At 35.4% G+C, this 16,265-nt stretch overlaps 2 protein-coding genes across 2 annotated transcripts in view; one reads left to right on the top strand and one right to left on the bottom strand.

Moving 5' to 3' along the window:
- The first annotated feature begins 291 nt into the window (after positions 1-291).
- The window catches only part of LOC114339762 (gastrula zinc finger protein XlCGF57.1-like), a 108,019-nt gene continuing 92,045 nt past the window's right edge, over positions 292-16,265 (top strand). Inside the window, exon 1 of the mRNA XM_050662192.1 lies at positions 292-335. The gene's annotated coding sequence lies outside the window, so the exon portion shown is untranslated. The remainder of the gene's footprint in view (positions 336-16,265) is intronic.
- On the bottom strand, positions 4,659-7,096 carry LOC126890911 (uncharacterized). The gene is made up of 2 exons (XM_050660077.1): positions 6,647-7,096; positions 4,659-5,685 (listed from the first exon to the last, which is right to left on the bottom strand). Exons 1-2 carry the CDS (start codon positions 7,094-7,096, stop codon positions 5,485-5,487), a joined length of 651 nt encoding a protein of 216 aa, XP_050516034.1. The 3' UTR covers positions 4,659-5,484.

Here is a 16,265-nt window from a genome sequence, read left to right as displayed (position 1 = left end):
CTTAAGCCCGCTACACACTTAAGCTCATGGTCTTAACACAGCATAGAAAACGCAACAGCAGTGACACACTAGTCGGCGGGAAAAGTTCGCGCACTATTACTGCGCAGATCGTCGGCCATTTTGTGCGTAGTACCAGACAATGTAGAAAATCGACAGTGTTGCCGATTTGTACATAATTATCAGATTTACTCAACTTTTATGACATTCATATTTTTTAACATAATTTTATACGTATGCCTGTGGGAATTATGTAAATAATTGGGACATAACACAAAATATTGACGATGAATGAAATTCCAGAAATTATTCAAAAAGAATCTCTTACGGGTAATAAAGTTGGTGACATCGGCAACACTGATAAACCAACACATCACATCACCACTGAGATGTACTACGCGAAAAATGGCATGTACTGTACTTTTCAACTTCAAAGGCGGCATCAGAGAGTGTCCTTGCTGGTTTCGTTTATTATGCTGTGGTCTTAAGCTGCATACAGACTAACACAAATAAACATAAAACTTAATTCTAAATTACACAACACGCTTTTTTTTATTTTTTTTTTTAGCAAAAACATTAATATAAGAAATAGTCCTTAAGATAATTTGGTTTTTTACATTCACGTGGTTTCTTTTTTATAAGAGGGGAATTTTTATCACTATCAGAAGGGTATTCACTTATTTCACTATTTCTATGTTTCTGAGTCACTTTCAAATATGAACTCTACGTTATTTTCAGTTACTTGATGTCTGTTACCTGAGATGGAACTAGGACTATCATCATATAGTAAATTTGAAAAATAAAACTCAGAAACTGTAACTGGCAGGTTGGTTTTATTTAATAACTTTCGATTTATTTTATAAGATCTACACAAGGCTCTAACAAGCGGCCATCATTCTGTCTGTCAGCTGTCAGCTTAAGCCCGCTACACACTAAAGCTCATGGTCTTAAGCTGCATACAGACTAACACAAATAAACATAAAACTTAATTCTAAATTACACAACACCCTGGAGTGACCGCAACGAGAACGAAACTGAAGCCAAAACCAAGTTAGAACCAAACACGAGTGCCAGTGGCGTATCGCGTAGGCCATAAGAAACTATATAAAACTACATAATTAAATAATATTGCTCGTAGGTTTAGTTCAATTTTCTATTTTTATTAATTACACAATATTATGCATGGCTTACATAGAAAGATTGAAACAAATAACAGTATTTTAGTATGTTGAACTTTTATACCCACTCAAAATAAAACAGGATTAGGAATTAGGGGATGTGACGAAAGCAAACTTTTTGAATGATTGATTTATGATAGATATCTTTATTTCACATAGGTCGCAAAATTTCGGCTCCAATACTATATTTAAATAGGATTTATTTTTTCGAATTCTGAGAAAAAAGTTACAGGGGTGAAAAACTAAGAGACAATTTAGTGTGATTTTTATTTTCAAAGATCTCATTCAAAAGAAACTTTTTATTTATTCTGAGGGACTTTTAGCCCTCGGTAATAATTTAGTCTTTCATTCTGCGTTTAAATTTTTCAAAAGTATTACTTTTTTCAGTATAGTGCTTTTCATTCACAGTCATTTGTTAATTTGTTTCGAGCTTCTGTCACGTGTCACATAATATTAATATATTTACGTCATACGTTATTGGTATATAACAATGATACAAACTAGAGACGTATGACGTAGATATATTAATATTATGTGACACATGACAGAAGCTCAAAACAAATGGCAATCGATGAAAAGCCCTATAGGGCTTTTCATTCACAGTCATTTGTTTCGAGCTTCTGTCGTGTGTTACATAATATTAATATATCTACGTCATACGTTATTGGTATATAACAATGATACAAACTAGAGACGTATGACGTAGATATATTAATATTATGTGACACATGACAGAAGCTCGAAACAAATGGCAATCGATAAAAAGCCCTATAGGGCTTTTTATTCACAGTCATTTGTTTCGAGCTTCTGTCATGTGTCACATAATATTAATATATCTACGACATACTTTATTGGTATATAACAATAATACAAACCCAAGACGTATGACGTAGATATATTAATATTATGTGACACATGACAGAAGCTCGAAACAAATGACAATCTATGAAAAGCCCTATTGGAAAAAAATGAACACCATGTCAGTGGTAATATTTTCCAAATTGAATATTCGCTATCTTTGTCGTACAACGCACTCAGTCGAACAGAATGTGCTGACAAGACAGCGGCAATTTTAGCTATTTGACACGGCTTTAGGAATAATAATAACGTTTGATCCAAAATTATTGTCATCATAGGTGGTTCTCAACGACAGAGATAGATATACAGTGCATGTCTGTTCTTAATTCAGATATACTACTTTCCAGTTTACGTCAACTTTGCAGTGCACGTCAACTTAACAAGAAAAGTTAGGTTATGTAGAGATGTTGGTGGTGGACATATACAGCATCCTGTTTGATTTTATTTATTATTGTTACTTATAATTGTGTTAATTACGTTAATCAAAATTAATTGATAAAAATTAAGATTAAAACAAGACATACGTAATTTTTTGCACGGCTAGCTTTGATCCAATAATTGTGTATCGCTTGTTATCTTGATTTTAACTATTTAGAATGGGAAATAAGCCACAATATTATTAAAAAATGATTTTTATTAACGTTTCGACGTAAAAATGCCACAAGAAAATAGCTTCAGAACAACATTGTTATCTTGAGTTGTTTATTAAATAATATTGATAGTGTATTGGCTAAAGAATTTAAGACGTGACATTAATAAAAAGTTATTTATTGTTTATTATTTATGGAAGATCCCAAGCAGAGACTACACCAGGATATATATTGTGATATAAGCATTTTGTTGTTAAAGATATTCAAAATTTATCTAAGCGTTCCATAGTAACAATATATTATTAAAAAAATCACTTTTCCTCTTTTCTCGATTAAGTATTATCTTTTATGGCATAGTATATAAATTATTATAATCACTGAATACATAGTTAGTGAAAAATTATCATATTAATTAATTGAATTAATAATTTAAGCGATGATACAAGTAACAGTTATCCAAGAACATTCAAAAGTCATCTCAAGTTAATGGTGACAATGTCATTGTCAAGTAATGTTTATGTGCGTATCCATACCAGTGAAAACTTTACTATAGTATTTTTACTACAAAAGCGTTATTACGTAGGTCAAAATTTTTGACGTAAGAGAACTGCCAAAACATTAGAATGTGACTTTGCCATGTTTATAATAATTATAATAAACATGGCAATAATGAAAAGTCACATTCTAATGTTTTGACAGTTCTCTTACGTCAAAAATTTTGACCTACGTAATATCGCTTTTGTAGTAAAAATACTATACATATAATTTGCCGTGTAAAAAAAGAAAAAGTAGATATAGCCGTAAAATATTTGCGCCTGTGCTCTTAAATAATTTTTTTACATATAAACAAAATAAAATCAAGCAATAAAATGTTTAACAACAAAAAAGTCAATAATATGTAATAACAATATACGCTATTAATTCCATTTTCGAAGTTGCCACAATATATTTTATAATTTCATTTATTTCGTACCGTTTCGTACCTACACCACTGGTAAAATGGTGATTTTTTATGTTACTTTTAATTTTACATGTAAATTTTTCTCATTTTATAACTTAACCATGTAATTTTAATTATGTAATAAGGTACATTAAAGTGTTAATTTTCAAATTATTAACCATTTAAGAGGCAATATCTAAGAATATAGGAGTATTTATCGAATTTTCATCTACGCACACATAACAGAAATATTTATTTACCTGTAAAATGTAATTCGCACTTATTTCCTGCTGCTGTCGCTTTTACAACCGTAAGCCGGACACATCACCACTATAAAGAGTTAAAAAAATTGCTAGTTTTCACTCAGAAATCGCACAAAAATCAGTAATAAAACAAGTAATGTCAAATCTCAATGAGAACCAACCGCATTAAAATAAGGATTCACTTTCGTTCGAAAAACAGATTGCGTGTTAGATCTCCAGAGAGAGAAAAAATTTTCCATGCTCTAAAGACGGGTCTCCACCAAAGGAAAATTGGCAACTTTCGTGTTGTCAACATGCGTTGGTGACAAAAGTTTCCGAAATATGTTCATGTTGCCAACAAAAATTGCAAACAAATGTTGAGAACCTTGTTTCTCTTTTTGTCGGTAACATCAAAGGAATGCGCGTGTTGTCGACATTTTAACGGCTTTGTGGGGACGGTCGCTCAGTTGGAAACATAAGTTGTAAACAGAAACATGTCTGTAGTAATAACGTGGACAAATGAACTTATTGATACCTTAATTGGTTTATATCACACCCAAAGTGTACTATGGAATCCAAAAGACGTAAATTATAAAAATAAAAATAAGAAAAAGGATGCCTGGAAAACCATCAGTGATGTGATGGGGCTACACGAACTTGAAATACAAAGGAAAATAAAAAATTTGACGGAACAGTTTTTCAGAGAGAAGAAGAAATTAAAAGAAGAAAATAAATCGGGTTCAGCTACTTCTGATACCACAAAGTGGTTTGCGTACCAACGACTTCTATTTTTATCAGACAAAAATGAACCTAAGTTATGCCTTGAAAAGGGATTAAATGAAAAACATGTAAGTATGCAACAATATTGTATTTATTTTACGATTTATAAGCTATGAATAACTACGATTGAAAGAGGATCATAACGTATCATATTCTAGTAATTTAGCAGTTAGTAGAAAGTTAGTTAACTTCTAACTTAAAAAAAATAAAATAACTTCATAAAATTAATATTATTAATGCATTAATTAATTTTCTTGCTGTTTGTTTCGTTACTTTATATAATTTGTTAATAGTCATTTTGCCAAGGAATGTTCCCTTGTTCGGTCATAAAAAACTCTGCAAATTCTTGTCTCACATCTTTCGCAGCACTACTTGATTTCCGAGCTCTCTTATCGAAACTATGGAATGGCATATTGTTTTGCATCTCGTTCCTCCAAGCTCCAGAAATAATATTACCACTGTCTTTGTCTTCAGAATCGAAAGTTCCAGGTGGAGTGTAGGTGGTCCTTGATTTTTTTTTCTTAAATAATTATGTAAACAAATACAAGCAGTCACAATTGTCTCCGCTTTCGTTGGTTCAAGTAACATTATTTTTCTGAAAACTCGAAATCGTGCAGATAATATTCCGAACACATTCTCTGATACCCTTCGCGCTCTTGATAGTCTATAATTAAATATTCTTCCCTGTGATCCTTTTTCTTGGGTACCTGGATAAGGTTTCATCAAATTTGGTGACAATGGAAAAGCATCGTCACCCAGAAAAACATAAGGAACAGCCATGGCTCTACCAGGAAGCTTTTCATTATTAGGTAGATTAAGTTTACATTCGGACAACATTCTTTTGAACTGGGTATTTTCGTAAACACCACCATCCGATATGCGTCCCTGGCAGCCAACATTCATATACAACACATTTGCATTAGCAACAATAAAAAGCACAATGCTAAAAACGATTTGTAATTAAAGTAATCGCTTCCACTGTGTTCTGGTGATTGAATCATAATATGTTTTCCGTCCATAACTCCTGTACATTGTGGAAAATTCCATAGATTATTAAACTGTGTTGCCACTACTTTCCACTCTTCAGCAGTTCCAGGCATCTATAAAAAAATATATTTTTAGGATTCTGGGTCGGAAGAAGTTGAGGCAGAAATCTCCCAAAATCAAAATCTGTTACCAAATGAGGGAAATACAAGTAATACAATAGTCCCACCATCATCGGATTCAGAACCACCGAATTCACAACCAGGCCCGTCGACAGCGCCTTGTATTGGGAAAAAAACTAAATGTTCAAAAAGGAAGGTTTCAACTGGTGACCAAAGGCAAGAGGAAGCTTACAACGTATTGAAAGAACTTCAAGCTAAGAAAAATCGCCATAAATACAGTGCCTTTGGGGAGCATGTTGCAATGAAAATGGAAGCTTTAAAATCAAGTTATGCTCAAAATGTGGTGGAGCATGAAATATCAAATATTTTGTTTCAAGCAAGTATCGGAAAATATGACTATCCTGCTACTGGACATTCTGGACAAATGACTCCAATTTCAACACATTCATCAAGTTCCAGTTTTCCCATACATCCACCTCTTTCATCACCAGATGACACATCATCACTCACATCACACTACAATCAACTAATATCACCACAATATGTATCATCCCCTTCACCACAATACATACCACAAGTGACAGAATCTCAAACAGTACCTGAACTACGCTCGCCACAATATGCATTACCATCTTCATCACAATACATCCCACAACAAACACAGGATATACCACTCACAGATTCACAAACAGAACAGGAAACAAGTTTGGCTGCATCTAGTATTCTGCTGGAAGCTATAAATACTGCTAATATATTAGACTAATAATGTGTACCCCATGATGTTTCATATGATTTGTATTAAAATAGTTTCTTAAATAAAAACTTTCAAATGCGTTTTCAGTTATTTTTAGAAACGAATCGAACCTGACCCCAGGGAACAAAAATTGAATATTTTACCAAACTTGCTCTGCTAAAGAAACCGTCAAAAATATTTATAATAATAGAATACACTTACTTTTATTTGATCGCCAAGAACTTCACATATTGCTATACATACTTCTGGTACAATTTTTGAAATCGCTTGCTTTGAAATCCTAAATAAATGCATTAATGAAGTGTAGGAATCTCCGGTAGCCAAAAATCTTAAAGTAATTAGTAGGCGTTCGGTAGGTGTGATGGCTTTTCTAAAATTAGTGTAATTTTTTGTAATTTTTGGTCCAACAAGATTGAGCAACCACTCAAAATCGGAATCAGTCATACGGAGAAAGTTTCTTATTTGTCCGTCTTCAATACGTCCTGCTAACAAATCATCTTTTCTCAAAGCATTTATTAACTCAATTCCTCCATGTGTGTTTCTTCCTATGAGGCTTGGTCGTACCCAATATTTATGTTTTCGTTTCTTTTTTTTACTCAAAATAATAAATGATGCAGCTGCTAAGATAATATCGTCATCAATCGACCCCATTTTGTCAACACAATAGTCTTGATGGAGACTGCCAGTTGCCAACTAACATGTTTCCTAAATTATTGTTGACAACTTTATGTTTAGTTGTGGACAACGATCAGGGCCCCTGTAAGGGTTATTGGTGCCTGTGTGCAAAAAAGTGTTTTGGCGCCCCTTAAGGAATTTTGGATCATGTTTTTTATTTATTTTTTGGAGGTAGATAGGTTCTTGAAATAAACCAAAAACTGAACTTTGGAAGTCATATTTATAGTCCTTTCACTCAAGGTAAAAGATTATAAAACCTTGCTATACACATAGCTAAAATGTCAAAGAAAATGTGATATTGTGGCGATGTGTGATTTTGCCCTGAATATTGAAAATGTCCTATTGAAAAGTCAATAATCTTCAATACTTTTCAAATTATTTGCGAGTAAATATGTTCATTTTTCAACAAAAAAAAAACAAGTTTTTAGACAAATATTCGCAAGTAACCCAAAAAGTGAGTACTTTATCGAAAAAAAAATATAGCTTATAAAAAACTGAAAAAAAGGTGTAAGTACCTATATATAAATATGAAGTCTGCAGACCCAGTAGAAGCAGCGTAGTAGCTAATGAAAAGGATGTTCTTATTCGTCAAATTACAAATCAAATAATTCAATGTGAAATATCCAAAAAATCAAGCACTTATCAGGGAAAACTCATTATAACTTAAAGTGTTTAAAGAAGCTGTATTTTTTTTAAGTTTTTTTAACATCAAAAATAAATAAGTTAGTTCAACAAATAATGTTGGTTCCTTTTTTTTTGGCAAAAAAAAATAATGAAAATCGTGAAAAAATCACCCCCTAATTAGCACGCCAAATGAAATTAATCGTTACCGCTTCACCACAAGTTACTTTGCTTATGTATTGTTTATATGATCTGAAGTTTCATCGGTTCAAAGCGCTTATTTTTGAAAAGTCTGTAGTTAAAAGGGCTTAAATAACCCAGTGATTACGAGTGTATGCAAATTTTGAACAGCCATATCTTTACCCATTTTTGTCTTACAGGAAAACAAAAAATCCAAAATATTCAGAAAAGCAAAGCCTGCATTTTTTACTGCTTGAGATTTTTGGTATTACTAATAATTTTTAAGTTAAGTATTTGGAAAAAAGTAATATTTTCAAGATTAAAAAAATTTTTACTTTAAAACCAAATTTTTTCAAAAATGAGCCCTTTAAACCGATAAAACTTATAGATCATATAAACAATACATAGTATATAAAGTAAATGGTAAAGCGGTGACGATTAATTTCATTTGGAATGCTAATTAGGGGGTGATTTTTACGACTTTTTTACCAAAAAAAAATGTTGCCTGTTATTGCTGCTAGAAACTTTTTTAAAAATCAAAAATAAAGCCTTTTTTAACACCTTAAAGAAGTAGTAATGTGTTTTCCCTGAAGGGTGCTTAATTTTTTGGTTATTTCATGTTGACATATCCGATTTGAAATTTGACGAATAAGAACCTACATTTCATTAGCTACAACTCAGCTTCTTCTGGGTTTGAAGACTTCATACGTAAATTATTTTTTTCATTTTTTGGAAGCTATATTTTTCCTAAGAGTATTTTTTCAATAAATTACCTATTTAGTTTTTGAGATATTTACGAAAAACCGTCAAAAAACGGGTTTTTTTGTTGAAAAATGAACATATTTACTGGCAAATAACTTGAAAAGTAGTGACTCAGTGCTTAGTGAAAATCTCTATAGAACAAAAGTTGCTTAGAATCAGTCAGTTCATCAAATTTCGGACTTATTTTGAACGTATGTTTTTTCGCACGCCGAGAATATATCAAGGTATTCTCGTGCGAATTTTCCTAAGAATACCCCTTTTACCCCCAGGGCAAAAGCACACATCGGCACAATATCACTTCTTTTCTTGTTAGCTATGTGTAATGTGAATGACAAATTTGATGTCAATATAAGCGGTTCTTTAAAACTCACAGCCAAAAACCGTGAGTAAATGGACCGTTATTTGTAGATTAAAATATCAAAATGAAACAAACAGATTAAAATCATAACAAAATAAATTAAAATGCCTGACTTGGCAGTAACTGGATGATATACTAATAAAATTTCGTGGGTTTATATTTAATCCTATTTAATTTCTCAATTTTTAGTTTAAAATTAACTTTTGTTGTTTTGTTTGTTTTTTTTTGCAATTTGTGACCCCGGGTTTTGGCGCCCCTAAAGGATGGCGCCCGTGTGCATTGCACACTTTGCACATATGATAGCGGGGGCCCTGACAACGATAAAAAACAAAAGTTGGTGACTTCGGAAGAGTTGCAAACACAAAAGTTGCCAACTTTTCAGTGGATACGCGCCTTAACACTTCACTTGTATTTTGTATATTTGTCACAGTCTGGTTGTTTGTTGGATATTTTTTATATTATTTTGGATCTAAGTTGTGTGTGTATGTCCTGTTTTATTCATTAAAAAGGACTCCTAAATAAAAGTTTATTCTCAGATACAGATTGATTATTCATGATTTGACCCAAATAAATATGAAAAAAGGACATTTATTGAAGCTATATAATTTGAAACTGTTAATTACAAGAAGCACATAGACATTCTTTATAATTAATTTAGACATTTTTTTGTACAAATAAATATTTTTAGTAGGTATAGATATATAATATGTAATTTCAATCAATTTGAATGCACAAATATCATGCTTGAGAAATTGTGGAAAAGTTTAGGATTTGTTAAAATTCTGGATTGGAAAGTACAGTTCAATTCAATAGATGTAACATAATATACCTATGGTATTAACAATATAAACAGGTTAATACAATAAAACAAAGGTTTTTGAAATTTTAATTCTTTATTATATTAGAAATAGGGCCCGGTACTTTATGTCCCGGTTAAACCGCCATTAGCTAACCGGGTTTAATCAGGACAGAAATATATGCATAGCATAGACATATACACAATTATACTTATTATTATGATTAGGAGTGCGAAAATGGAAAACGAAGGTGAGGGATAGGAAGCTGACTCTGGAACAGGTCACAAGACTCAGGCCCGGACTGGCCCGCCGGCCCACCGGCCATCGGGCCGGTGCGCCTTTTGCCTTGGTTACTATCTATCCATTAAAAAAATTAAACGCTGAAAATTTTTTTTTTTGAACTGTTACACAAATATGATGCAGCTACCATTCCCCTAAAAAATGTTTCTACTTGCTTGTGATTTCGCCGTTTGGCACCAGAAACCTACATAATGAAGCCAGTAGGTACAACAAAATACCAGATATCAGATAATCAAATAACGTAGGCTATTCGGGCGCCTTTCATGGATATCAATATCCGCTCCGAGAACGCGCAGCGCCCTCGAAGACCATTTTTACGATTCGGGCGCCTTTTGTAGGTATTAATGTCCGCTGTTCCTGTTATAATAAATTGCTTAGATGCGACGAACGGCGCCCTCGAAGACCATTTTTACGATTCAAACGCCTTTGTGTGTATCAATATCTGCTCCGAGGACGCGCGCGCCCTCGAAGACAATTTTTACGATTCGGGCGCCTTTCGTAGGTATCAACATCCACTGTTTCTATTATAATAAATTGCTTGTATGCAACGCACGGCGCCCTCGAAGACTATGTCTACGATTTAAGCGCCTTTCGTGGGTATCAATTTCCGCTGTTTCTATTATAATAAAAAGCTTAGATGCAACGCGCGGCGCCCTCGAAGACCTGTTGTTGGTATCAATATCTGCTCCGAGGACGCGCGGCGCCCTCGAAGACCATTTTTAAGATTCGGGCGCCTTTCGTATCCACGGTTTCTGTTATAATAAATAGCTTAGATGAGTCGCGCGGCTATTTTACGATTCAGGAGCCTTTCGTAGGTATCAATGTCATCTGTTTATATTATATTACAATAGTGTTACATCCCACAATTGGCCTAATGAGTGCAGTTTTCTGCGCGCCATAACTAAATCATACATACAGGATTTTTGCACCCTAGAATCATACATCATAATGAAGCCAGTAGGTACAACAAAATTCAACTCGTATCAGGTAATCAAAGGCCAACACACATAGCTCGAAAATGGCACAAAGGTTTTTCTGACCTCTTATGGTTCAGTTGTGCGGCGAGCCTTAGCTTCTCCGGTATCACTCCGTCTATGCCATGTACCTTTCGGATCTTTATCCATCCAACGGCCTCGCCGAGTTCCAAATCAGTAAAGGGTACCGCCTCTATGAAACAAGTAACACTTAAACGTCTGTTCTCCACTTGAGGAAAGCGCTCCCGTATTAAACAGTCTCTTCTCCTCGGGCAGGGGATAGTGTGTCTTTTCCCCTTCTGTTAGATACACACCATCTTGAAACACTGTCCCCAGATACCTCTTTTGAGATCCTGAAGCAGGTTACTCCACTTTTCTCTCTTCAATCATGTAATCTCATTTCTGTACTGGTTCTGCATTCGCTTTAATTCATTGATTATCTTTTTCCTGCTTGAAATTTTAATAACCTCTTCCACTCCATTCTTACTCTCATACAATTCGTTCTCTGATATTCAAGCCCCTCATTCTACCAGTACGGTTATTTTCTTTCATACCACCCATTTGACCTAACACAAGCCAACTCCGGTGCCCCACTCAGATCCTCGATCAACTCACTCACATCCTCGCATCTCAGACCAATCAAGCTAAAAGCACCCACAAAGACTTACTCATTTAAAAATCTCTTTAGATCGATATCTTCATCTTTCCGTTTCTTCCTTTTGCTCGCTAGTTCAAAACTCACATATTTATGTAAGCTCAGTGATTCTTCTTTTAAAACAGTTCAGCTTACGACCCTGTTTAGAATTAACGTTGAAACCAGCGAGATGTCCGGAAAGTATTTACTATTACCTACGAACGTAGGTGCATGGATCCATTATCATAGGTATTTCCCTCTCCCATCTTGAACTCTTTGGTTCCATGGACGATCGTTCACATTCAGGTTACCGACGCATCCCCTTGTCCATCCTTTATTTCAAAAGTTCTAGAATTATATTTCTCTATACTTACGCACTCTTTTAAGTCAGACATTGTCATTCTAGTTGGTCGGAGTTGGTCATTCGAGTTATTCTGGTGTAACAAACTCATGTATTGATTGGTATAGTACTGTTCTCTTAGCATTGTCGTACGCGGCTTTGAAGTCAACAAATAGACGATGGGTTTTACCATCGGTAACCGGAGACCGGTACACTCTCCGTCCCAGCCTCTTGATAATCGAGTCAATATACTCTTCATATACTCAAAGCGAGACATTTGGTGAAACATAGCAATTGCACACCATCAGGTATCAAACTTGTACTTCAACATACCGATTCTTAACAAAGTGTCTGGTGATGCCAACTCCTCGGTTCATCACGTATATGGTCACGTTAGATCTCTTAGCTTTAATGATTCTTTGTTGAGAGACTAAATGTGATAACATTCCCTTCGTGTGAGTACCTCTGCAACGTCGTGAGCGGCCCTCGCCCTTCCCATATTTATTTAAAGGAACTTCGAATTAGATGGTTCTTATCTCTCTAACATACCTATAGGCTGTCTAAGTTCTGGTCCTAGGTGCTTTCATCCACCCTTTCCTCATCCCTTGTGGCCAGGTGTCTCTTAAGCCCCCGCTTTTCGAGGATGAGTTTTTTATACTGCGGGCACTGTAAGCTGTCGGCTCTGTGACCGGATTCTTTACAAGTGAGGCAAAAAGTCGCCTTACTACTACACTATCGTGCCTGGTGCCCCCTTTGCCACATCTGTAGTAGGAGTCCGTCATGTTTTCTCCCTTGCAGTCGGTTTTACTATGCCCGAACTGCAGGCATCTAAAGCAGCGCTGGGCATGCAGTCTCTCTAGAATCTTGCACGAGTTCCAGTCAATTGGTATATGTTTTCTTTCCAGAGGCTTCTTGGCTGTGATGTGTGTCAGTCCGACCATGACGTTTGTGTTCCCTTCTCTATTTTTCCTTCCTCCGTGCGGGCAACGATATTCTTCTTCGGGCGCTTGGCCTGTTCTTTCCCTGCCACTTTGAGGGTGAAGTCCCGTCCGTAGTATTCTTAGCGCTTGTGATGCTAATCGCCTCCTTCTTTGTGTCTAGGCTACCCTTGATTTGCTTGAGCAATTCGGCATGGGATTTTCTACCTTCCTTCATGATCACCTTCTGCGTCTACATCCTACTTTCCCCGCATTCATACTCCACCTGCGCGAGGTGAAAGTCCATACCCATAAATGTAACTTCCAGGAGCTTCCTGAATTTCCTACCTTTGTAGCCCCCACTACTCTTAGGGACGCCTCTCTGGTCCCCAGTATCTCCATGTCTTTCTCAATTTAGAAATAATTGCCAGTAGTCTCTTGTCCCCGTCGATTTCCGTCACCCTTTTCTCTACAGGGACCATGAAAATATTCTGACGGTTTTCCCGGTTCTCTTCCTTCTGACCCGCCCTTGTCATCGTGCTTATAGTACTAAGTTGGAAGTACTCCACCTTTCCTGGTCTGTATGTACCTCCTGCACATACTCCCAGTTCCTGTTTTTCCTTGTCAGGTCGTGAAACCTTTCCCCCTCACTGATTCCATGACCACTACTAAGTCGCATGTAGGTTTATCCTATCTTCCCGGTTTGGCGACCCTATAGTGAGCTTCTTCCCATCTTTATGATGTCCTTTATTTTTTAAAGCCTCTTTCTCCTGAGTTCAGAACCGTTGCGATCATTTTTATCTCTTCTTCACTAAGTTTCCTTAGTCGTTCCTTCCTCACCGGTGTGCTCTACTATTCTATTTCGTTTCTCAATGCTGCCGAGGGCGACTTGTCTGAGATTGCTCTTCATGTCTTTGGTGACTATCTTTAAGTTTTTTACCTCATTCTTGATCTCGACCTTCGTGTTTGTATGGTCGGACATTAGTTTCACTAAATTATTTGAAACTCTGGTAAGTTTATCCATTGTTCTTACCATTAGTGAGGAGCTCCTTTGCAAGGTTGTCTCCCCTGGGAGATCCGTCTTGGTCAGGTCCCTACCACTGACCGGAGATCTTCGAACAGATCCCATTCTTCCGAAGATCATAGTCTCTTTCTTCCTCTTTCCCTCTTCGCTTAGAATTTTCCCTTTGTTCCCTTTACTAGAATGAACACCTTATCATCTCATTCATATCTTGTTAAACCTGCACCACCACCGGTGACACGCTCCATTCTCACTTCGTTTTGTTTTATTTTTTCCTAAGTGATTAAATACTTATCCATATAGTTCCCGCGATTAGGAGAGAATTATACTGTCCGGTGAGGCAGTGAGCCCTTGCCCACGCTAAGGCTTGAATTACAAAGAACTTTCGCCAGTTCTCCGAGGGCTCCGTTTGCGAGCGACTGACATTAGGCCATTCACTGCTCATTTACGGATCACCTGAAACAGTGTGATTGCGGCTTTTTTATCGAGGTTTACTCTGCTATTTTAGAGCGCTCTAAGAATTCGAAATAATTTTAAAAGTACCTTCTGTTGAACACCAATGATCATGATTGTTGATCAATGTTTTTGAACCAGTAGATTCTTCTGTAGAAGCAGTTGAAAAATGGTAAATTACTTTATTGTTTTAAATTAATATTAAACTTAAAAAAATTCACAAGTAATATTAATTTACTTTACATGTAGGCCTGGATCTTGCGTACCAAAAAAAGTTGTATAATAACAAGCTGAAAATTTGTTAATAAGTTAACAGTGTCTAATCGGACAAACTTTGATGTACTTGTGTTTGGAAACACTGGAACAGGGAAGTTTTAATTGTACAACAGGTTAAAAATTTGGAACGTCAGACTACGAAAACGTCCCATGTATTTTGTCGGACAGAACTTCCAATTAATTTGTTTCCCTTTCATTCAACTCTTATGCAAAAATCAGACTGCTATTTATCACCAACATAATTTCTGTCATTTAACATGTTCTACGTGTCTGACTTATTAAAATGCTCAGTTGGTACCAGTCTGATTTTTCCATGAGAGTTTAATGAGTGAGTAAAAAATAAATTGGAAGTTCTGTCCGACAAAATACATGTGACAGTTTTCGTAGTCTGACGTTTCAAATGTTTAACCTGTTACCACAATTAAAACTTCACATATTCCAGTGTTCCCATACATCCAAGTTTATCCGACTAGACATCGTTAACCTATTAACAAATTTTCAGCTTGCTATTATACAACTTTTTTGGTACGCGGGATCCAGGCCTAATGCACTAGGATTTCAAAAAAGTTTGATGCAAAAGCTTAGAAGGGGGTCTGGCGCCTTTGTTTAGAGATTGGGTTGGCGCCTTTTTTAGAATTTGGGTTGGCGCCTTTTTTAGGAGCCAGTCCGGCCCTGACAAGACTTACCATGGGTTGTGGAGCCAATGATGATGATATTATGATTATACATGATATTACAACGCAAGAGGCCCAATGAGGTACTTTTCTTTCCCGATTAGCTAACCGAGGTTTAACCGGGACATAAAGTACCGGCCCATAATCTATAAAGTTTTCAACCAAAAGTATGTATTACACTTTCATTTTCGTGTCATCAGCATTTGTTTACACACTGTCAAAAAAATTAATAAAAAAACACCATAATGCTAATTTTTCTATTATTATTTTTGTCCTTTAAAATACAGTGGAGCGTTGATTATCCGAACGTCGATCAACCGAACGACTGGTTATCTGAACTCCCGACTCCTGCGCCCCGCACTCGAGTACTGAGCAAGCGTTAGTAATTAACGCTTAAAATATCTTCAATTTTGTATCCAAAAATATGTTGTTGCAAAGACTGCACTTTATTGTTTAATTGCTATTTGTCAGTATCAAGGTATAAACAAATATAATTATATAAATATGGTTTTCATTCACTTGTGGATAAATATGTATGACAATCTCAATATAGTTGGATTATCCGAACAAATCGGTTTTCCGAACGCCCATGTCCCCCAATTAGTTCGGATAATCGACGCTCTACTGTAACTTCTTTGTTCATACATTTTTGCTAGTTGTGGAAGTCCTTTTAACAGAATTAGATATAAAATAAATATTAAAGGATACTCAAAATCAAACACCAATATCATGTATGTATTTATAAATTTATTAATGAACTGCTAATAATAATCAAATACTTAAATCAGTCACCAATATAATATATACCTATTTATTTATAAATTTATTAACAAACTGC

Source organism: Diabrotica virgifera, chromosome 9 (genome assembly GCF_917563875.1).
Source record: "Diabrotica virgifera virgifera chromosome 9, PGI_DIABVI_V3a".
Taxonomy (NCBI): Eukaryota; Metazoa; Arthropoda; class Insecta; order Coleoptera; family Chrysomelidae; genus Diabrotica; species Diabrotica virgifera.
Note: the sequence above shows the minus strand (reverse complement) of the source record. Positions and strands in the feature narration are given on the sequence as shown.